Consider the following 23072-nt stretch of genomic DNA (forward strand, 5'->3'; position numbering starts at 1 on the left):
AGGATAAAGGAATGAGGGATTTTAATAATATGATTGATCAATTAGAGCTGATAGATATGCCTTTGTTAGGGAGGAAGTTTACGTGGTGTAATTCTCAAGCAAGGGAGAAATGGAGCAGAATTGATAGATTTTTGCTTAATTATGAATGGGTGCAAAATTTTTCCTTCAAACTTTGGGGACTTCCTAGATTGTTGTCTGATCACTGTCCTATTATCTTAATGGAGGATGAGAGGGACTGGGGTCCTAAACCCTTCAGGTTTCTTAATGCTTGGTTTTTACATCCAAAATTCATTTCCTTTGTTCAACAAAGTTGGTCAGAACTTGGTGTGACAGGGTGGGCAAGGTACAAGTGTCTTATGAAGTTTAAAGTACTGAAACAAGCTCTTAAGAAGTGGAATGTGGAGGTGTTTGGTAAGATTGAATTAAAACTGAAAAGTGTGGAAGATGAGGCTCATTCGCTGGATTTGTTAGCTGAGGAGAGACCATTACTTGATACAGAATTGATTAGAAGAAAGGAAGGATCATCAGTGTATTTGTGTATTTGTAGGATCATCAGTGTGTGCTTGTGCAATAGCCATCAAGCTTCTGAGGTTTTGATTAGTTAGGTTGCAGCAATTCCACAAACAGTAGCTATTCTGACTTGATATTGGCTGCAAAAGTATAAGTCATGGTTGGTGTTCTGATATGGTGTTCTGCTATGGTGTTGTTTATCTGATTTGCTATGTTGCTGGTCTGCTGGTAGTCTGTTGTTACATAAGGTTTGCTAATATGCTATGGTTGAATCTGCTGTGTAATTCTGGGCTGATGGCAAAGGGTTAAGCTTGCATGTTGAATTGTTTTTGTCTTAGGCTCTTGTATGCAATAGTAGGCCTTCCTACTGCTATGTGTGCTGTGCTTGTACTGTTTAGTTTTTCTGTTCTGTTTTGATCCTCTTCCTTTCGGGTTTGGTTCCTCACCAAATTCCTTCCCTTTATTTGATGTAATCTCATCTCTTGTATGGTTTTTCATCAATAAAGGTTCTTTTTTGCTGATCAAAAAAAATATATATTAATGCTAATTGCTTGCTTGACTTCACGTCAAACCTACGTACATGGCAAAGCGCTGTGACGAAAAAACAATCAAACAAAACCGTGTAGTTCTAAAGTTTAACCCACTTCGTTGCAATTACTTGGTTAGTATCTATTGTCTTCAATGAAACTCTCTCTCTCTCTCTCTCGCTGTGTATTGATGCTAATTGCTCGCTTGATTTCAAGTCAAACCTACGTACACGGCAAAACGCTGTGACGAAAAAAAAAAGTCAAACAAAACCGTGTAGTTTTGAAGTTTAACCCACTTCGGTGCAATTACTTAGTATCTATTGTTTTTAATGAAACTCTCTCTCTCTCTATATATATATATATATGTTGATGCTAATTTCTTAACTTCAAGTCAAACATACGTACACGGAAAAGCACTGTGACGGGAAATAAAAAATCAAACAAAACCGTATAGTTTTGAAGTTTAACCCACTTCGTTGTAATTACTTGGTTTGTATCTATTATTTTCAATGAATCTCTCTCTCTCTCTCTGTATTGATGCTAATTGCTTGCTTGACTTCAAGTCAAGCCTATGTACACGGTAAAGCGCTATGACAAAAAAAAAATCAAATAAAACCGTGTAGTTTTGAAGTTTAACCCACTTCGTTGCAATTATTTGGTTAGTATCTATTGTTTCCAACGAAATTCTCTCTCTCTCTCTCTGCGCCCGCGCGCGTTGATGCTAAGAAAAATGTTTCAAACCCCGTTTCTCTCCCACTCCCTTTGACCCCTTTCCCTTTCATTGGCCAGTTTTTCTTTTTTTTTTTTTTTTTTTTTTTTTCCTTCTCCTCCAATCATCGCCCGCCACCTCTGTGTAGAGCAGTGAGGGTGGTGATTGGAGGGGGTCTCTGTCAATGTTGTTGATGCTAATTACTTGCTTGACTTCAAGTCAAACCTACATACACAGCAAAGCGCTTTGACAGGAAAAAAAAATCAAACAAAACCGTGTAGTTTTGAAGTTTAAGCCACTTCGTTGCAATTACTTGTTTTCAATGAAAGACTTGGACATTTCAGGCAACGACTTACTTTACTAGCCCAAATCACATTCCAGTGATAATATCATAATGTGGACCTTGAACTTATTATTATCCACAGCAATTGGACTTAGGCAGATCTGATACCGTCGCCTTTCCCTTCCATCATCCATCAATGTCTTCGCTTCTTTCCTCCATTCTTCTTCTTGTCCTGTTTTTAGTAAATTGCGATGCTTTAAGAAGATATGATGGTAACTGTGATTCTTCTTCGTGTGGGAACATTCAAAACATCAGATACCCATTTCGATTTGAAGGTGATCCAGAAAATTGCGGAAAAAAGAGATATGAACTGGCCTGCCACAACAATCGTCCAGTGCTTAAGTTATTCTCTGGCAGTAAATACTACTACGTGAAGGCAATCAACTACAACAACTACACAATCCGACTCGTGGATGTGGGCATTCAACACGGAAAGTGATCCTCCCTCCCTCTTTATTCTTTATCCTTTATAGACTTATCTAGTGATTATAGTCCATATAGTCCATATAGTCCATATGAGTTTCTCTGTCTTGAAACTGTAGCAGTGTTGATGGAATGTGAAAATCCAGTGAATTCTCCACTATACATGAACGCCAGTAGCAGTGCTTATACTAGTTGTATTAATAAAACAGTCAAGTCTTCTTCTTCGCAAACCCATTGTTAATATAATATTGCTAATTGTTTAGATATAGATGCTTTCTCTTTTCACTTTATTCTTTCGGTGGTGATTGCCAATCATCCTTTGGTATCCAATGTCATTTCCTCTCTCTATAAAGAGAGAGTTCACTCTTGTAAAGATACAACATATAATAGACAGAAACCATTTTGCTCTCTAGCTTCTCTCATTCATTGCTCTCTAGCTTCTCTCTCAAACTAAACTTACATGGTATCAGAGCACATCAACCTGTGCGAAATTTTCTCCTGAGTCCAACGGCACCAAGCCCGTTCTCAGAAAAGCCAACACGCGCCCACACGCGCCACCCTTAGCCTCTGCGCGTCAACACGACCGCCACCACTCTCACACGCGCCCACACGCGCCAACTCCTGTCGCTCACTTCCGCCACGCGCCCACACGCGCCCACACGTCCGCGGCTCCCATACGCCGCGCCTGCTACCATACGCGTATCGTGCGCCGCTTTGCTAGTGTGCACCCGCGTGCGCCAAACCAGCTACCGTGAGCCGCGCCTGCGCCTGTCTGCTAACGTGCGCCGTTGCCTTCCTGCTAACGTGCTCCTCCCTGCACTCTGCTAACGTGCGCCGCTGACATCATTGCTGACATCATCTCTGTCCAGCATACCTTTTCTTGCTATTTTCGACCTTCCGGACTCACTGGTACACTCTGTTTTACCTAATTTTGCTCCTACGGATCTATTTCTATTACTTTAACCCTACTCAACTAGTATTATGGATCGTCATGATGCCTCCCATCCCATTTCCGTCATTTTAAATGGTTCAAACTATGTTCTGTGGGCCCAAGCTATGTCCTCTTTCCTCAAAGGCAAGAAGCTCTGGCGAATTGTCACCGGGGATGTGGCTAAACCAGTAAAAGACAGTGCCACTACTGAAACTCCTGTTCATACTGCTACATATGAAGACCGACTTGAGGAATGGGACAGTAAGAATTACCAAATCATTACCTGGTTTCGTAATACCTCTATTACCTCTATCAGTCTTCAATTTGGCCGCTTTCAGCTTGACTCTGTAACTACTCCTGCGAAAGACATCTGGGAGTTTTTGAAAGAACGATACCAGACTACTGGTCTTGCCCATCAATATCAACTTCAGAACCAACTTCACCGCATGCGCCAAGAATCCACTCAGTCCATTAATGACTTCCTTTCTCAAATGTACTCTGTTTGGGATCAGCTTGCTCTTTCCGAACCAGCATGGCATGACCCCGAAGATGCCGTTTTATTTACTATCTATCGCAACCAGCAAAGGTTGGTGCAATTTCTCATGGCTCTTACCTCATCCTTTGAGCCCGTACGTGCCTCTCTGCTTCATCGCCATCCATTGCCCACTCTTGAACAAGCAATTTCTGAGTTGCTATCCGAGGAGACTCGTCTCGGTACTCTTCAAACTCATCATGTGGACTCTGTTCTTGCCACTCCTCCGTCCCGGCCATCATTTCCCCAGCGGACTACTGCTTGCCTTTACTGTCAGAATCGGGGCCTTCCTTCAACCCATCTCCTGGTCCATTGCCCCGTCAGATCCTGCCGCTACTGCAACAAACTTGGTCCTGGTCATCTGCAACAGGATTGTTTTCGCAATCCCTCTCGCTCATCCTCCAATAGCCACTCCTCTCGCGGTGGCTCTTCCCGGGGAAACTTTCACCGTTCCGGCAATCAGTCTCAGTCTCATCACACTGCTGCTGCTGCTTCCGGGAATCAGTCTCATCCCACTGACACTGCCACCTCTGCCGGGTTCTCTGAGTCCCCTACTCCATCTACCCCTCGCTTTTCTCCAACAGATGTAGAGGCCATGCTCAAACAGCTTCTCTCCCCATCTGGTACACCTCCTCCTACTGCTTTGTCTGTCATTCCAGGTAACTCTTCTTGGTATTTTGACTCTGCCTGTTGTAATCATATGACCTCTAGTTCTACTATTTTTTCTTCCTTATCTTCTTCTCCTCATATTCCCTCAATACATACTGCTGATGGTTCTCTCATGTCTGTTAGTCATGTTGGTACTGTTTCCACCTCTTCTTTATCCATACCTCACGTTTATCATATCCCTGCTCTTACCTTAAACCTTATTTCCATTGGTCAATTATGTGAACTTGGTCTAACTGTCACATTTTCTGCTACTAATTGTTTGGTACAGGACCCTCAGACAGGGCAGACTATTGGGATCGGCCGTAAGCATGGACGTCTCTATGAACTCATTCACCTTCATGTTCCTGCCTCTCCTCAAATTGCTGCACCTACATCTCCTTCCTCATTATCTCCCTTTCATCTTTGGCATTGTCGCTTAGGGCATATTTCTGTTAATCGCTTAAGGTCTTTGGTTTCTAGTGGACAGTTGGGTCATGTAATTCCCGATAATTTCGATTGTATACCCTGTCAACTTGCCAAACAACCTGCTTTATCATTTAATAAAAGTACTTCTGTTTCTCTTGCACCTTTTGATCTTATACATTCGGACATTTGGGGACCCTCACCTACTACTACTATGGGGGGATCCCGCTATTTTGTTGTTTTTATTGATGATTTTTCCCGGTTTACTTGGCTTTTTCTCATGAAACATAGGTCTGAATTGAAACACATTTATTATCGTTTTGCACAAATGGTCCACACCCAATTCTCCAAAACCATCAAAATTTTTCGCTCTGACAATGCTATGGAATATCGGGATTCAGATTTTCTTTCCTTTCTTCAGCATCATGGTACATTGCCTCATCGTTCCTGTGCTGGCACATCCCAGCAAAATGGCCGCGCTGAACGGAAACATAGGCATATTCTTGACACTACTCGCGCTCTCCTTCTCTCTTCTTCCTGCCCTGAAAACTTTTGGGGAGAAGCTGCCCTCACTGCTGTTTACACTATCAACTGTGCTCCTACACCTGTCATCCATAATCAAACTCCCTTTGAACGTCTGCATGGCACTCCCCCTCCGTACGCCAATCTCCGGGTTTTTGGCTCTGCCTGCTTTGTTCTACTTCAATCCCATGAACACACCAAGCTTGAACCTCGCTCTCGTCTTTGTTGTTTTCTTGGGTATGGCATTGAACATAAAGGCTTCCGCTGTTGGGATCCTCTCTCTAAACGTCTTCGTATCTCCCGCCATGTCGTTTTCTGGGAACACCAAATGTTTTCCTCGCTATCCTCTTTTCACTTACCCGGACTTTCCACTATTGCACTATTTACTAATCCTTCCATCGATCTTTTCTCTGTTGATTTTGATACAGGTTCCTCCTCCATCGAGACGCCCTTGCTCACCCCTGATCCTGTCCAGCCTGCTCTACCTGAAGGTCTACCTCTTGCCACCACACCTCCTTCTCCACCGGCTCTTCCTCTCACCGATCCTCCTCCGGGTCGACCACGCCGGGTAACTCAACCTCCTATCCATCTTCGTGATTATATTGTTGGATCTGCTGCCTTCTCTACTTATGAACCTACCTCCTATCGTGAGGCTTGTACTAATCCTCTTTGGCAGCAAGCTATGACTGATGAACTCCATGCCTTGGATAAAGCTCATACTTGGGATCTTGTTGATCTTCCTCCTGGCAAGACTGCAATTGGCTGCAAATGGGTTTACAAAATCAAAACACATTCTGATGGCTCTATTGAACGCTACAAAGCTCGTCTTGTTGCCAAGGGCTTCAACCAAGAATATGGCATTGATTATGAGGAGACATTCTCTCCTGTTGCTCGGCTTACATCTGTTCGCAGTTTACTTGCTGTTGCTACTGCTCGCCACTGGGGGCTCTTTCAGATGGATGTCAAAAATGCTTTCCTCAATGGTCATCTCCTTGAGGAGGTCTACATGCAACCTCCACCTGGGTCCACCTTTCCACCTCATCAGGTTTGCAAACTACAGCGTGCTCTCTATGGTCTCAAGCAAGCACCTCGTGCTTGGTTTGCTACGTTCAGTTCTACCATTCTTGCCTTCGGATTCACCTCTAGTCCCTATGACTCTGCTCTCTTTATACGGACTACTTCTAATGGTACTACTCTTCTTCTTCTGTATGTGGATGATATGATTATCACTGGTAATGATACAGCTGGTATTCTCCACCTCAAACAATTTCTCCACCAACAATTTGAGATGAAGGACCTTGGTACTCTTAACTACTTCTTAGGCCTTGAAGTATCGCATGATTCTACTGGTTCCTATCTGTCCCAGGCCAAATATGCATCCGATCTTCTGGCTCGTGCTGGTCTTACTGATTGCAAAACTGCCTCTACTCCGATTGATCCTCAGATTCGTCTCACTCCTCTTGATGGCACTCTTCTCTCTGATGCTACTCTTTATCGCCAGCTCGTCGGCAGTCTTGTCTATCTCACAGTCACTCGTCCTGATATTGCCTATGCTGTTCACATTGTCAGTCAGTACATGTCGGCTCCTCGCACTCCCCACTATACTGCTCTACTCCGCATCCTTCGCTACATCAAAGGCACTCTGTTCCATGGTCTTCACTTCTCGGCTTCTTCCTCTCTTGACCTACGTGCCTTTTCCGATGCTGATTGGGCTGGGGATCCTACGGATCGACGCTCCACCACGGGATTCTGCTTCTTCTTAGGGGATTCTCTTCTTGCTTGGCGTAGCAAAAAACAATCTCTCACTGCCCGCTCTAGCACCGAAGCTGAATACCGAGCTCTTGCTGATACTACTCAGGAACTTCTCTGGCTTCGCTGGCTCCTTGCTGATATGGGAGTTTCTTCATCTACTCCTACCCCTCTCTACTGTGACAATCGGAGTGCCATTCAGATTGCTCACAATGATGTTTTTCATGATCGCACCAAACATATTGAGATTGATTGTCATTTCATTCGCCAGCATGTTACTTGTGGAACTGTTCATCTTCTTCCTATTGCTTCAGTCGATCAACCCGCTGATATCTTCACTAAGGCTCATCCTCCTGGCCGCTTTAATGATCTTGTTTCCAAACTCAACTTGGTAGATGCTTTCCCTCCTTGAGTTTGCGGGGGGCTGTTAATATAATATTGCTAATTGTTTAGATATAGATGCTTTCTCTTTTCACTTTATTCTTTCGGTGGTGATTGCCAATCATCCTTTGGTATCCAATGTCATTTCCTCTCTCTATAAAGAGAGAGTTCACTCTTGTAAAGATACAACATATAATAGACAGAAACCATTTTGCTCTCTAGCTTCTCTCATTCATTGCTCTCTAGCTTCTCTCTCAAACTAAACTTACACCCATTATTATTCTTACTGTGTTCGGGAACTTGAGAGCGTCGGATGTGGCAGACCTGTGCAGAATAGATGAGATAGTTGCAACTACCTTGTGGTCTCCAACAACAACAACAGCAAGTTACAACTCTTCCAGTGAATTCATGGAACAGTTGGCGTATGGATTTGAGCTTTCATGGGCCAGCATTCTCTGTGAAAATTGCACAGAAGGAAAAACTTGCTCCATTGATCCTACTACCAATTACACCGTCACTTGTTTCAACTACTGGGATTCCCGATTCAAGTGGACCTTTTTATGTGCGTAAGATTTTCTGCACTTTCTTTCTCTCAATAAATCTTCTTACACAGAACCATGTGGTTAAAATTGTTTTATGTGTTTGGTTGTGTATTGATTTTGTGTCCATAATCTTCGTTAGCCAAATTACACTAATCATTCTTATATTAATCACCCAACATATCGCACATATTCATCTTATCTACCAATCACAATTGTATGAAGTATCACGTGTCTATACTCCTGGATTACTAAATAATTACCCTATTTTGTCCTTTATATTATGGGCGAATTACATTAATAGCCCCTAAAGTTTGGGACTTGTATCACTTTAGTCTCTAATCTTTCAATTGTGATACATTTGACTCAGAATTTTGAATCTCATTCCAAATAAGGATAATTGAAGATATTATTGCTCCATTTGAAAGACAAAATCGTCATATATCTTATTTTGTATTGGTTAACTTATATGTTATTTGAAATATAATGGCCTTTAGTTTGATGAATAATATTGGAACTTTTTTTGTTATAAAGTTCTGTTTGATTTGATTTTCAGAATCTATTTTCAGAAATTTTTTCTAGGAAACTAAAAATTAAATTAGTAAAAAAAAAATACATTATTTTTATATAATTTTATCTTTTGAGAGGGTAGAAATAATTTTTTTAAATCATTTTTTCATATTAGTTTTTATTTTTTCAAAAGTCAAACATAGTGATAACTTTGATATCATTATTAAATCAATCCATTAAATCAAAAAATTCAAAACTAAAAACATTAATATATTAAATATATCGATTATACATTAAAAGCTTAATAGTCATTCATTGCATGATAACCATCCAAAAATACCTGTGAATAAAATATCAATAAAACATCCACCCAAGACATGATCATCATCCAAACACATACTAAAAATTAATTTGATAAAAAAATATAAAAAAATAAAAATGTAAAAGATTTATCATTTTTATATACTTTGGTGAGTAGAAACAATTTTCAAAAATTTTAAAAAAAAAAAATTTACATTTATTATTTTTGTCAAACTAATTTATATTTTATCAAATTGACGACTTTGCCCTTGAAATGGAACAACAATATCTTCAATTGTCCTTATTTGAAACGAGATTCAAAATTCAAAACCAAATGTATCACAATTGAAAGGTCAGAGACCAAAGTGACACAAGTCCCAACCTATAGGAACCGTTAGTGTAATTCACCCTTATATTATTTTAATCTCTATATTTTTAATTAGTTTGATTTTGACTCTTAATTTATATTTTGTGTAAATGATGGATCTAAAGGGGCGATCACCCCTATGATTTCAAAATAATTGAATTGTTAAAATAGTATTAATTATAATTATCTTCAAATTATAGAGATTCGTTCTCATTAACTATTTGTTTTACAAATTTTAAATGATCATCTTCTCTAGATTTTTTTAAAAATTTTAGTTGTTCCTTTGAATCTATAAAACATTGGATCAAAGTATAAAATTAAAAAAAATAATAATAAAAAATTAGTTTCATAAAACTACCATTGATTACGAGTCCTATTTCCATATAATAAAATAAGGAATCAGTTAGTTATGGATCACATTCATTGATAAAGACATTATACAAGATTTTAAAGTTGATTTTATTATAGATATTTTCAATGATGTGAAAGAATGTCAAGCACACCTCAAGATAGTTCACTTAGTAAATAGATTGTTTTTTTATAGTTGCCTTTTGCAACTCAACGTGGATAAAAAGAAGGAAAACACTCTATGTATTTTATAATTATAATAAAAAAATGACATAATTTTAATTTTTTGAGTCATAACTAAATATATAAAAAAAAAAAAAAATTGTCATAACTAAACACAACATAAGGTATAACTAAAGAATAAAATTAGTCTTAACTAAAGAAAAAAATAGTATAACTAAATGTGCATATGGTACACCTTTTTTAAATGGATTTATATTAGAATTTTTCTAAAAAGAAATGTTTATATATATATATATATATATTTTCATCTTATTTTTGTTTTTTATATATCAGTAAAAAATTGTTATTTGTAATTCATATATTTTCTATTTGAAATTTTTGTTAGTATTTATATGTTTGCCCCCTATATGAAAATTTTGGGTCTATCCCTGGCCATTAGGCCATGTTTGTTTGGCTCCATAGGTGAGGGGATTGGACTACCAATCCCGTGGGTCCTACATAGCCCATGTTTGGTTGACAAAAATAGGAGGGGACTAGTAGTCCCATGGGACTATGAATACCCTCACATAGAGGGATTAGCTTGGCTAGATGTTAGGTGGAATTAGGAAAATAGTGAGGGATTAAGTATATTTTATATAAAAAAATTATTTTTTTAGTTTCATTTTTTTTTACCAAGTACACTTGTTTACTTTAATATTTGTTTTAATTTTTTTAATATAGAAATAATTTATTTATTTATTTTATATAAAAATAATTTAACAATCCCATCATTAATTATCTCCCACACTATCATCAAAAACAAACACATTTTTACTTAATCCCTTCACTAACAATCCTCACATTAACAATCCATTCACTAACAATCATTTCACTAACAATCTCATCCAACCTAATTCGCCAAACAAACGTGGCCTTAGTGTGTTTAACAGAAAATGATCATTGATTTGGTTAAGAGTAACTCACTAAATTGAACAACTTTATACTTTTGCCTCTAAAAACATGATACTTGTTACTTATGTGCACATTTTTCATTAAAAAAATACTAACTGTTGTAATCAGTTGGACTAAATTGAGATGAAATTATAAATTTATTATCAAAATTGAGTTAATTGAACTTACAACGATTAAAATGACACAATAACCAAAATACAATATATTTTGCCCATCTTTTTTTTGGTAGCAATAAGAAAAGAAAAATAGGAGCTTTTCATTTTGGTTTTTTATTTTCACAAATTGTTAGGTGTGCATGGATCGGTTTTATCCGAGTTCACACTAAACTCATACCCAAACCAATTATTAGAATCAATTCAAAATTTTTGGATCTATGACTAAACCAATCTTTCATTAAATTCAAACTAAACTAACAAACAAACTCAATATAACTTGAGTTAATTTGGATTGGAACGCGATTCCACTTCACTAAAAATAAGTGAATAATTTATTTTTGAAAACAACAATGATTCATCCCCCTTTTCCTCCCACCCCCTTTGACCCCCTCTCTCTCTCTCATTGGTTACATTTTCTTTTTCTTTTTCTTTTTTTTCCTGCTCCTCCAATCACCACCCGCTACGTGACAAAGGGGGGTGAGGGGGTGACCCCCAAAAGGGGTCCCAAGCATTATTCTTTTGAAAAAAATAGCCTCCATTTCAATCTTCCATCATTATAAGTCATATATTTTTGTAAGTAAATAAATAATCAACAATAAAAGTTTACAATAAACAAGTCTGGGTCAGTTTAACATAATTCAAAAGAAAGCACAGCATTATTTCAAGTTTTAATACAAGCTAAATACCATAAACATTCACCATAATTCCAATACAAATATACGATGGTTATAAAAAAAAAAAAAAGTCTGATTTGTTTGTTTTTTTTCCTCTGACATGGCATGATTAGATATAGCAATATCTACCTTAGTATTTACTTCATACTAATTATAAGAAAACAACTTAGCATAAATATACTCTTATTAATATATGTAAGTTTGGGACTTGGGTTGGCTCAATTTAAACATGTCCTAAATCAAGAACCAAATCAATCCTATCGAATCCATGATTTTAAGACATAGAACCGAACAATAATATCGAAAAAAGAAAAAAAAAAACCAGCGGATAGAGGTTAGTTTTCCGAGTTTTTTTGTATACCTCTAATTTCTACTCAAATTCAAAATTCTACTGAATGTTAGTCCAAAACTTTGTTATCTTCAAACAAGATTTTTTTACAAAAGAGAGATTTATAAATATTTTCTGCAAAAGGAATACTAGGTGCACAGAAATAAAGCACATAAATAAATGTTTACAGGCAAATTCAATGTGTGAACCCGCCACAGCAAAAATCCACACAGTTTGTGTACATTGTTTGCTTTTTTGTGGTTTATTTCTGCACATTTATTTTTTCTGTTTCTATAATTTAACAGGCACCTAAACTGATGTTTAAAGGCGAAAAAATGTAAGGCTGTCATGTAACATATTGTGTCTGGGGATTAGCCTCAAAGATTTTATTTTGTTTTTTATTTTTCATATTTTTTTTAAGGGAGAGAGAGAGAGAGAGAGAAATACCTTAAACTATCCCCTCAGTTTTCTTTTTTTCTATTTTTTTTTAAGATTAATGACTTCAGTTTGCTAACATAATTTTTTTGTCCAAAAAAAATTCAGATCGCTTGGAGATGATTGCCGCCAGTAAGCACTCTTCTGTTTACCTTTTTTTTTTTTTGAAACTGCCTTGGTCACTTCGCTGAATCTTTGGTACATTTTTTCTTTCAGATATTGTCCTTCCTTCACTAAGAATCACAGGTAACATTTCTTCTTTTTACTATAACGCTCGAAAATATGAAGTTAAGGCTGTCTTTGTTTTATTGATTTGGGAAGAGATTTGAAAATAAAAAGGGAAAAGATAGGTAAAATGTTAATAAAATATTATTTCACCTACGTTTATTACCCTTGTCCCTGTCCAAATCCCTCCCAAAATCTATGAATCAAACACAACCTAAAAGACATGAAGAACCAAAATCCAATAACAAAAGATAGAAGAATTCGACGTACGATTCTATTGGTAGAGAAAAACGATTTCTTCTTCTTCTTATTTGTTCATGTTTTGATCTCCCTGGGCAGCAAAAATACTTGGAGTCAGAGCTTCATGTGGGATGCTATGCTTATTCGCATTTTTAATCTATAAGTTTCGGACAAGGCATTTATCAATGTTTGATACCATTGAAGGTTTCTTACAAAGTCAGAATAACCTCATGCCTATTAGGTACTCTTATTGGAACATTAAGATGATGACCAAAGGTTTCAAGGACAAGTTGGGGGAAGGAGGCTTTGGTTGTGTATACAAAGGAAAACTTCGGAGTGATCACATTGTGGCAATAAAGATATTAAATAAGCCCAAAGCTAATGGCCAAGATTTCATCAATGAAGTTGCTACCATTGGAAGAATTCATCATGTCAATGTGGTACAACTAATCGGGTTTTGTGCTGACGGATCTAAGCGTGCTCTTGTCTATGACTTCATGCCTAATGGGTCTCTTGAAAAGTACATTTTTTCCCAAGAAGGAAATATCTCCTTGAGTTGCAAGCAAATGTATGAGATTTCTCTTGGCGTGGCCCGTGGGATTGAATATTTGCATTGGGGTTGTGATATGCAAATTTTACATTTCGACATCAAGCCTCACAACATTCTTTTAGACGAGAATTTCACTCCAAAAGTTTCCGACTTTGGGCTTGCGAAATTGTATCCAACAGATAATAGCATTGTGTATGTGACTGCAGCAAGAGGAACAATGGGCTACATGGCTCCAGAATTGTTCTACAAAAACATTGGACGTGTTTCCTACAAAGTTGATGTTTATAGTTTCGGAATGTTGTTGATGGAAATGGCAGGTAGAAGGAGGAACTTGAATGCATTTGCTGATCATACAAGCCAAATTTACTTCCCTTCTTGGGTTTATGACCAATTTAAAGAAGGGAAGGACGTGGAAATGGGAGAGAGCACAGAGGAAGAAAGACAGATGATAAGAAAAATGATAATAACAGCATTATGGTGCATACAAATGAAGCCTGATGATCGCCCTGCAATGAATAAAGTTGTAGAAATGCTTGAAGGAAATATTGAACTTGTGCAAATGCCTCCGAAGCCTTTCCTAACTCCTCAAGAGATGCCAACTGAAGATAACTGAATGAACCCCTTTTCTAACTCCAATAATTTAGAATGATACTATTGCAATAGTATGTATGTACTATATTAAGGGAAGGGGGGGGGGGGTGGGCGCGGAATCCTCACAATAATAAATAAGGCAGTAAATCTTCTTCCAGACATGATTGTTTCATAAATTTATATCCTCCATATAAAATAGTAAAATTTTAATAAATTTATTTTGCAGTGTAATGAAATCTAACTTGGTTTGGCACTATTTAGCAGAAAAATGCTCAAACAATTGTCACGCCCCAAGCTCTGTGACAACGCCGCACACTCATATAAGTAAGCATGCAAGGCTAAGAATCCAATCACATAACCCACAAAATAAAATACTCAAATTAAATCCTTAATTGTCATAATGCCAAAATCCATAAAAATAATAGTTCTCATATGAAAATGTCCACCAAGTCCACTAATTTAATCCACTAACAAAACAATAATCCAAGTACTTAAATCATGGTCCTACTCTCGGCACTCTCACATGTAAAAAAGATCCCGCGCAGCTCTACTCTTCAGAATCTGAAAAAAAAAATAAGAGTAAGCTAGATAGCCCAGTAAATAACCAACCATCACTGCTAGCTGGATCAAGTATACAAAAATAAATAAATAAATCGATAACCAATAAATATAATTTTTTCTACAGTTCAATAAATGAACAATTATTTGCAAGGTGGTTTCATAGCTAAAAATAATCAATGTACAATACATTTTAAATGAAAAGCCAACAAGATAATTCAAAGTAATTCGTTGTTCAAATCGATGGTTCGATATTCAGATGGTTCAATGATTTGATTCACAAAACCCAAGTCTTACTGACTACGGTCACATAGCCCGTGACAAGGCCCAGAACCACACATAGGCCGGTGGTAAAGCCCCAAAAGAAACTAGTTTCTGTGCCAATAAATAACCCCCATTGGCTAGGGTCCAAATCATAGTCAGACTAGAGTGATGTTCAAAATTCAAACAATACACAACTTTTAAATAAAACATTCGAAGTTTTCATGAATAAACGTTTAGTACAATTTTCAGAATAGTTTAACCAAATATTCAAATAATTTTCATAATAATATTCGATGTTGTTTTATACTTGACCCATATTTTATTTTAAGAGAACATAAAGGCTATAAATAAATATTTATGATTTTAAACGATTTGATAGGAATAAAAATGAACCAACAGTGATAGAGGGTTACTTACCTCAAACAGCTAAAATAATATTTCCCAAGCTAATCTCAAATTATCAAGATCCACCTCAATCTCACAAACCTAATAAAATATTACACCGCATAAACAATTATTATGTGCACCCATCCATCTCTTCTTGTAACAACAATAGAATAAATTAACCCAATAGTCTATTAGGAACTCCCACGATTTAGCATCAAAACAAATAAATAACCCCCATTGAAATTCTCAACCCATATTATTCTCTTGTTGTTTATATACATGTAAAAATTTGTAATTGCTTGTAGTCAATCGTGTATCCCACAAATACACCACCATTAAACTTAACCCATCACATATCAATCTCAAAATATGAACCACCCAAATGGGATGCAAAATATACTCTAAAATTGAGTGAAACCGAGACCCCCAACATAGACTACATCAATATATCTATTTAATCATATATGCCCATAAAATCATCTATTGATATATTAACACCAAAATCATAGATAAGAATACAATAAAATAAATCTTACCTAAGTGATGAATAAAGCAAAACCACCACTCTTATGAATCCTCCCTCTTCCTTGGTTTGGGTTTCTTTTCTTTAATTTTAAACTTTTCCAAACCCTTGCTTGCTGCCTTCACCTTTAACTCTTCCAAACCTTTTCTGCAGCACAAGCCTCTCTTCTCTTTTTCTTTTCTTTTTTTTTTTCTTTTACCTTCTCAAACCCTAGCCGCCTATGGAGCAATTCATAGCCTCTGTTTTGTTTGTTTTCCAAGACTTGAAGCCACAATAGGTGGGCTTATTAACCTAATTTCTTAAAGTTACAAAATTACCCATCTAAGTAATAGGAAATATAATGCCATCTCATAACTAATTCTTTGATATTAATAAATGACTCATATAAGTTAATTTAATTACTAATCTATCCAATAAAATAATCCTACACACAACTTGGGTTTTACAACAATGCTCAGGGGAAATGTTCAAACAAAATATATAAATTTATATATTTATTATGTATAATATAACATTTATTTCAAAAGTTTGAATGTAGATTAATGCTTATAAATCTGTATTAGTTTTATTTCATTATTAATTAATTTGTCCAAACTTGTAAAGTGTATTGGAGTCTAAAAACAAATGACACATTTGGACACGTGTCTGACAAGTATTGGGACGCATGAGTGTCGAAGTTCACCTGTCCGACACACATTTAGTACCAGTCCTGCGTTTTTTAGGTGATGAGAGTATGGTGTGGCTGGCCTTTTAGACTAAACAACTAGATATTGACAGTGAAGAAGAAGAAGGAGAAATGGAAAGCAAATAAGAAGAAAGAACAGGCAATATATACTTTCTTATCTCTCTCTCTCTCTCTCTCTCTCTCTCTCTCTCTCTCTCTCTCTCTTTTCTTTCTTTCTTTTTTTCTCTTCTGGTGCAGCTTTTGTATGTGCTATTCTCAAATTGTGTCACTGTTAAAAGTACTGTATTGTATTGACATGAGGCTGCGTATGTTGTAGCCCTACCTGGCTTTGAAGCCTTCGATTCTGCTATTCTCAAATTTAATTTTTTCTGCAGATAAACAAAGTTAATCAAGGTTATGAGTTCAATTGTGGAGTAGATTTTAGACATTAATTTTAGTGCCTAATGTGAGAGGGTTGTGGCCGGACTGCAGGATCTAATTGAGGAAGCAAAGAAAGTCTGACAAGGTTTGGAAGAAAAGATGTGACATGGTGAACCTCATTATGCTTTGATCTACTGACAAAAAAAAAAACTCTAGATTCTTTAATCTAGCTACTAGTTTAGTTAAGGTTTGTGTGTAGGATATACATGTTACTAACCCTTTCTTTAAGGGGATTTATGAAACTAAGATTTACTTTAAGGGGCATTTGATGCTCATATCTTCATCAATCATATAGACCTTGAGCATAATTTGCATGGTTGTCCTATTTTATCACTGTTACTCTGAAGACTGTAATCTTTTATTGCCTTTAATGGAATATATGATGTGCCATGGTAATGACTTGGTGTTTTCAGAAATATTGTCTATAACCATAGAAGCATAGTCACCCCTTTTTATTTCGAGACATTTGAAGGAAAATCAAAGAGAATGATATCTTCAATCTTGTGCAATTACCTGTTTTAATTTCTCAAAAAATTATATCGAAAATTTGAAGCTTTTTTTTTATTTTTTTATATGGCTTGTTGAACTATAGTATACAAGAGTTTTATCTAATTATCATCCTAACAATCTCTGTTTACTTTTATAGGATATAATTTCTTATTTTCCACATAATTTAAAAAAATTGAGGCATGTTTCTTTGATGGCTTATGGATCTTTATAAAGACAGTGACAGTAAATCAGTTTCACTGTTTCATTCTATGTTTTTAGATGGCATAAGACTATTCTTGTTCAAAGATTATAATGGTTAGTTATGGTCTGAGATGAGCAGCTAAGAATGGTCAGAGCATATTTGGGAAACAAAAAGGTAACATCCAGTTTTTCCTGCTTGCTTCCAGTCAAGAGGAGAACTATTCGTTGGACCACATACCACTCCTTTTATAATTTATTGAGTCTCCTCATCGAGCAGACTAGGAATTCCATTCAATAATAAGTTTTAATTCTTTGGCACAACACGATGAATTTAGTAAAACCTTTTAAGATAACAATATGAGGAAAGTTCCCACCAGGCAACAACTCTACTTAATCCTACTTGAGCATATTCATATTATGCCACTGAGGACTTGGTGTGAAGCCTTGAAGCCCTTCTCATTGGTAAACCTCAGGTTCCTCGGGTCATCGGAATTTTAAAATGTTTCACATTTTACTATTTTAATAGTTGAATAAAGTACCTGAAGCCGATGAGAACATTCATAAATGTAATATATCTTGAATTACTAAGAGCATCTCTATTGGTGTAGTATCTTTTGTGTTATTTTCAACAAAAGTGCATTTTATAGAGATTGTTATAAGCTGCTCTGCTAGTGTGTAGTATTTACTGTGCTAAAATAGCACAGATACTCCAACAATGTAAATTTGTGTGTGCGCGCGCATTTTTTCCCACTACCAATCAATCACAAACTTAAGTCAAAGTTACAAAATAAATAAAAATTGCATTAAACAAATTAAAACACAATACATAATCATTTAAAATTATAAAATAAAATAAAAAAAGGATTTCTATCAAAATCAGAGTTTGTTGAGAATATTATTACCCCACAAAGCGAAAACTCGAATCTTCGGCTATTTTGTTCTTTCTATGCAATTCCTTTTTCACCTCTCTGACATTAAGCCTTTTAGTTCTTGCAAAATCAACACCAGTCAATTGGATCTTGATTGGAATCTAGATAAATAGGTGAAAAAGAATCTTGGTGAGGATTCAATGGATAGGAGAAGATTTCAATGCTCAATTTATGTGATTAATAATGAAATAGTAATAAATTAGTGATAAATTAAACTCCAATTATATTGATATAGTTGTAATTTTATTTTTTAAAAACAATTATATAGTCAAAGGTGTAGTAATTTTTTTTTTTTTTTTATCAGCAACAAACAAAGATTTATTAAGGCTCAAGGCCAAGAAAAAAGAGGATAAGATATCCACTTACAGCAGAAATGGAAAAACCAAAATGAGAAAAAGAAAATACAAAAATACCAATCATATAGTCAAAGGTGTAGTATAAAATAGCATTGCGCTATATGGTGTGTCAAATTTGGCATAGGAAATAGGACTATAATATTTTAAGACAACAAATACAACACTGCTGGAGTGAATGTTTTAGTTACAATATCCACTCTCTTGGGTGCTGTTAAGAATGTTGTAATTCATTTGTGGGACAAGTCCTTGCCAAGAGCCTTCTGCTGCCAAGGCCTTTCTAACTAATAACACTGATTAGATATGTATTTTTTGTTGCTTTCCAATGCATAGTACAATAATAGCAAATGAAAACAAAACATTTCAAAGACACCAGATGTATTATTTTCACACAATTGTTCCTATTCTGATTGATAGAAACCATATTTCTACCAGATATACAAACCGATAAAAAGTCCAACACAAGCAACACTAATTTGATTCTCTCACTCAGATTCAGATTCAGTTTCAGTTTCAGATTCAGATTCAGAAATGACTTCTAACTTGCTGTCAAAAGACTTTCGATCCCTAGCAGTCATTGGATTTGTGGCGGTAAATGGATTGGGTGGCATAGTCAGAGTGTCTCCGTCATCTCCTTCCAACATTTGAACCACAACTTTCATTGAAGGCCGGTCTCCTGGGTACCACTGAATGCACCAAAGTTCCACAATTGTTATTTTCTTTACAATCTTAGCATCTCCATCTTCCTCAATCACGATCCCCTGTTCTTCTTCATGATTTAAACGGTTATAGATCCATTCGGGGAAGTAAACTTCACTTGTGTTCTGTGTTGTAACATGGGTATTCTTCCTCCCTCCAACCATTTCAAGCAACAACATTCCAAAACTATAGACATCTGACTTGTATGACACGTTCCCAAAGTTCCTAGAGAACACTTCAGGTGCAATATAGCCTATGGTGCCCCTAGCAGCAGTCATGGATATGGCACTTTGTTCTTTTGAACACAACTTCGCTAGACCAAAATCAGAGATCTTGGGATTGAAGTTGTGGTCCAACAATATGTTATGAGGTTTAATATCGAAATGAAGGATTCTTTGATCACACCCTTGATGAAGATATTCAATACCTTTGGCTATGCCAAGAGCAATACCTTGTAGCTTCTCCCAACCAAGTGAACATTTTTCCTGATTAGATGATATAAACTTCTCTAACGAATCATTTGGCAAGTACTCATAAACGAGAGCTCTTTCAAATCCATCAGCACAGTATCCGACCAGGCGAACCACATTGATGTGGTGGATTCTGCCTAATGTTCCCACTTCGTTGATGAAGTCGTCCCCATTCCCCCTGACATCGTTGAGGATCTTGGCTGCAATGTGGATGTCATTGGAAAGTTTTCCCTTGTACACTGTTCCATAACCTCCTTGGCCTAGTTTTTCCTTAAAATTGTTAGTAATTTTCTTAATCTCGGCATAAGTGTATCTAGTAGGTTTGAGAGTTATGCAATCCTCCAAAAATCTTTCAATTTTTACTTGATCCTCTTTCTTTAATTTATTTGATCTGTGGACAAAATATATTGTGACCATGACTACAAGAAGAAGAATCAAGCCGGGTGGTATCACACCTGCAATTTTAACCAACAAAAATTAGGAGTGAAAATTCCTTCTCCAGAAAAAGAAGGAAAAAAAAAAAAAAAATCACGGGAGGGTAGACAGATAATTCACCTTTAAGCACTAGGATTTTTGTTTCACCTGTAAAAGATAGACATGACCAGAATGTTTGTCATTCATAAAAATATATAATGTTTCTTATCTATATAATTTATTTCCTAAAAGTTTTCAAGATATATGTAAGCTCTCTTTCAGTTGTCAACAAGGATCATAATTTGTAGAGAGATCTGATAGATACTCCAATAAGTCTCATGACAGCTGAAAATCACGATTAATTTGTAGGCCTAAGTGACTCCTAACTGAAAGTAAAACACGAGGGAAAACTAATAGAGGAAGGAGTACTTGAAATACCAGTAGTAATTGGTGGTGGGTTATGTATGTTATTGTCAAAGCATTCAATTTCATCATGTTTCCTGCTGCTGTTGTTGCTGTTATTCCTCCTCCTCAATCTACAATACTTGCCTATTTCTTCACACCCCCCACATATGGGCTTGGACCAACTCAATCGAAGGTCATTAGTATATAAATCGAGAGAACCATATAGAGTGGAATCTATTGATGTAACGGTATATAACTTTCTGCAAGATAATAGGGACTGCTGGATTAAAAAAGCATCAGGTACCGCATAGACCACGTGACCTTGGCTGCTGTTATGGCAATTATTTGTGATTGGAAACATTGAATTACTGAAATATGCCCTTTCTTTGTTATACCAATCCAAAGGGTTGGTTTGCATTGTTGAGGAGGGACAACTGAAAAAGCTAAAATTACCTGGGTAATAATGTGGTGAGAATTTGAAGGGAGAGGCCGATAAATTGTGGTTTAGATTTAGGAGAAGCTGTTCCAGAAAGCAACTGCTGGGGTCATATATATATAAAGACTGGTCTATGTAATTGATTTGCTGGACAAATACAGTTAGGTCATGTTTGTTTGGGTAGACCTGAGCTTGGGATTGGACTAATAATCCAATAAAATTATTAATCCGATGTTTGGTTAAACAATTGAAGTAGGAATTAATTATTTTAAACTTGACTATTAGTTAAGATAGGATACATAATCCAACAAATTTATAGTCCTAGGACTATTAGTCATGGGAATGCTAATCCAGTCCGCCCAAACAAACATGGCTTTACAGTCACGAGCTCAAGCATGGTAAGGTTGGTTGGGGAGCAGGATAGTTCAAACCCGGGATAGCTGTAACGCCCCACTACTTGCTGACCCAAATAACGTGTGGGTCAACCAACAATACCCAAAAGCTTAAGTCCAAGTTATTTAGTAGCAAGGTAGTGGTGCTATATATGCCCAAGATCACCCATGCAAACTTCCGATGTGGGACAGGGTGTTACAAACTCCCCCACTTATAAATCCTCGCGTCCTCGCGAGGGTCTATATAATCAATCAGAATACCACGACAAGCTCGTGGCCAGCCCAGAATAAGTGGCCCACATAGTTGTGTGCATGGGTCGGCTCTGATACCATTTGTAACGCCCCACTACTTGCTGACCCAAATAACGTGTGGGTCAACCAACAATACCCAAAAGCTTAAGTCCAAGTTATTTAGTAGCAAGGTAGTGGTGCTATATATGCCCAAGATCACCCATGCGAACTTCCGATGTGGGACAGGGTGTTACAACAGCCACAGTGATTTGGCTGGTGATCCTTTAGCCAGAATGGGAACCGGATGTCTGGACCATATTCCCCACACCTCTGTGTCACCGTACATTCATCTGAATTTAGTGGTCGTGCTCGTGGTGCTTCTGCCGCCAATACTACTCCTTGGAGTTGGAACAATAACAAGAGAAAAAGAAAGGTGAGGAAGAAGAAGATCATGGCCATTTGCATACTAATTTCCTTGTGGAGTTTCAAATTCAATGCCTCCTCATCCTCATCCTCATCCTCATTTGTCACTTTCTTCAAGTCAACATCCTCTTCGCAGAGTCGGCCCTGGCCAAAGGCAAGCAAGGCAGCCGCCTTGGGCCCCCAAATTTCGATAAATTTTAAAAATATGTCCAAATCAACTCATTTAACTTCACAATCTAAATTTACACTATCTTTAGAAACTTAGGAGAAAAAAGAAGAGAAATGATTAGTTAAGTTATAAGAGAAAAGAAAAGAAATGAAATAAAATGATTGTGATTTCACTCCTTTTTGTTTGGATAAGAAAAAAATAAAAGAAAAGAAATGATTGTGATTTCTCTCATTCCTGTTTGGTTAGATTTCATTAAGAGAAAAGAAAAGAAATTATTTTATGTTATATTACCAAAATAACCTTTTTATATTTTCAATCATTTTATTTCTTTTATTTCTATAGGGACAAAATTGATATTATAAAAATAGTGATTTCTTTTCTCTCTCAATCTCTCCACTTTTGGGAAGAATGAAAATGAGGCTTATAAGAGAAATGAGTTTCTCTCCATTTCTTCCTATTTCTCTCTACTTAGGTTATCCAAACAAGTAAAAGAAATACATATCTCTCCGTTTCTTTTCTTTTCTCTCCAA

At 36.5% G+C, this 23072-nt stretch overlaps 1 protein-coding gene and 2 pseudogenes across 3 annotated transcripts in view; 1 reads left to right on the forward strand and 2 right to left on the reverse strand.

The window, feature by feature from the left end:
* The window catches only part of LOC145797124 (zinc finger BED domain-containing protein RICESLEEPER 2-like), a 159720-nt pseudogene that overhangs the window by 102822 nt on the left and 33826 nt on the right, over positions 1 to 23072 (reverse strand). The window lies entirely within an intron of this gene.
* Positions 1851 to 14253, forward strand: LOC145797442 (rust resistance kinase Lr10-like; annotated as a pseudogene). Its single transcript, XR_014339001.1, has 6 exons — positions 1851 to 2748; positions 7771 to 7829; positions 7945 to 8260; positions 12597 to 12620; positions 12705 to 12734; positions 13053 to 14253. The product of XR_014339001.1 is annotated as a rust resistance kinase Lr10-like (transcript).
* On the reverse strand, positions 19216 to 21454 carry LOC145796677 (rust resistance kinase Lr10-like). Its single transcript, XM_082881849.1, has 3 exons — positions 20925 to 21454; positions 20628 to 20654; positions 19216 to 20527 (listed from the first exon to the last, which is right to left on the reverse strand). Exons 1-3 carry the CDS (start codon positions 21307 to 21309, stop codon positions 19389 to 19391), a joined length of 1551 nt encoding a protein of 516 aa, XP_082737975.1. The 5' UTR covers positions 21310 to 21454; the 3' UTR covers positions 19216 to 19388.

The sequence above is a fragment of the Camellia sinensis genome, chromosome 8 (assembly GCF_055761805.1).
Source record: "Camellia sinensis isolate YWXY chromosome 8, ASM5576180v1, whole genome shotgun sequence".
In the NCBI taxonomy this organism is placed as follows: Eukaryota; Viridiplantae; Streptophyta; class Magnoliopsida; order Ericales; family Theaceae; genus Camellia; species Camellia sinensis.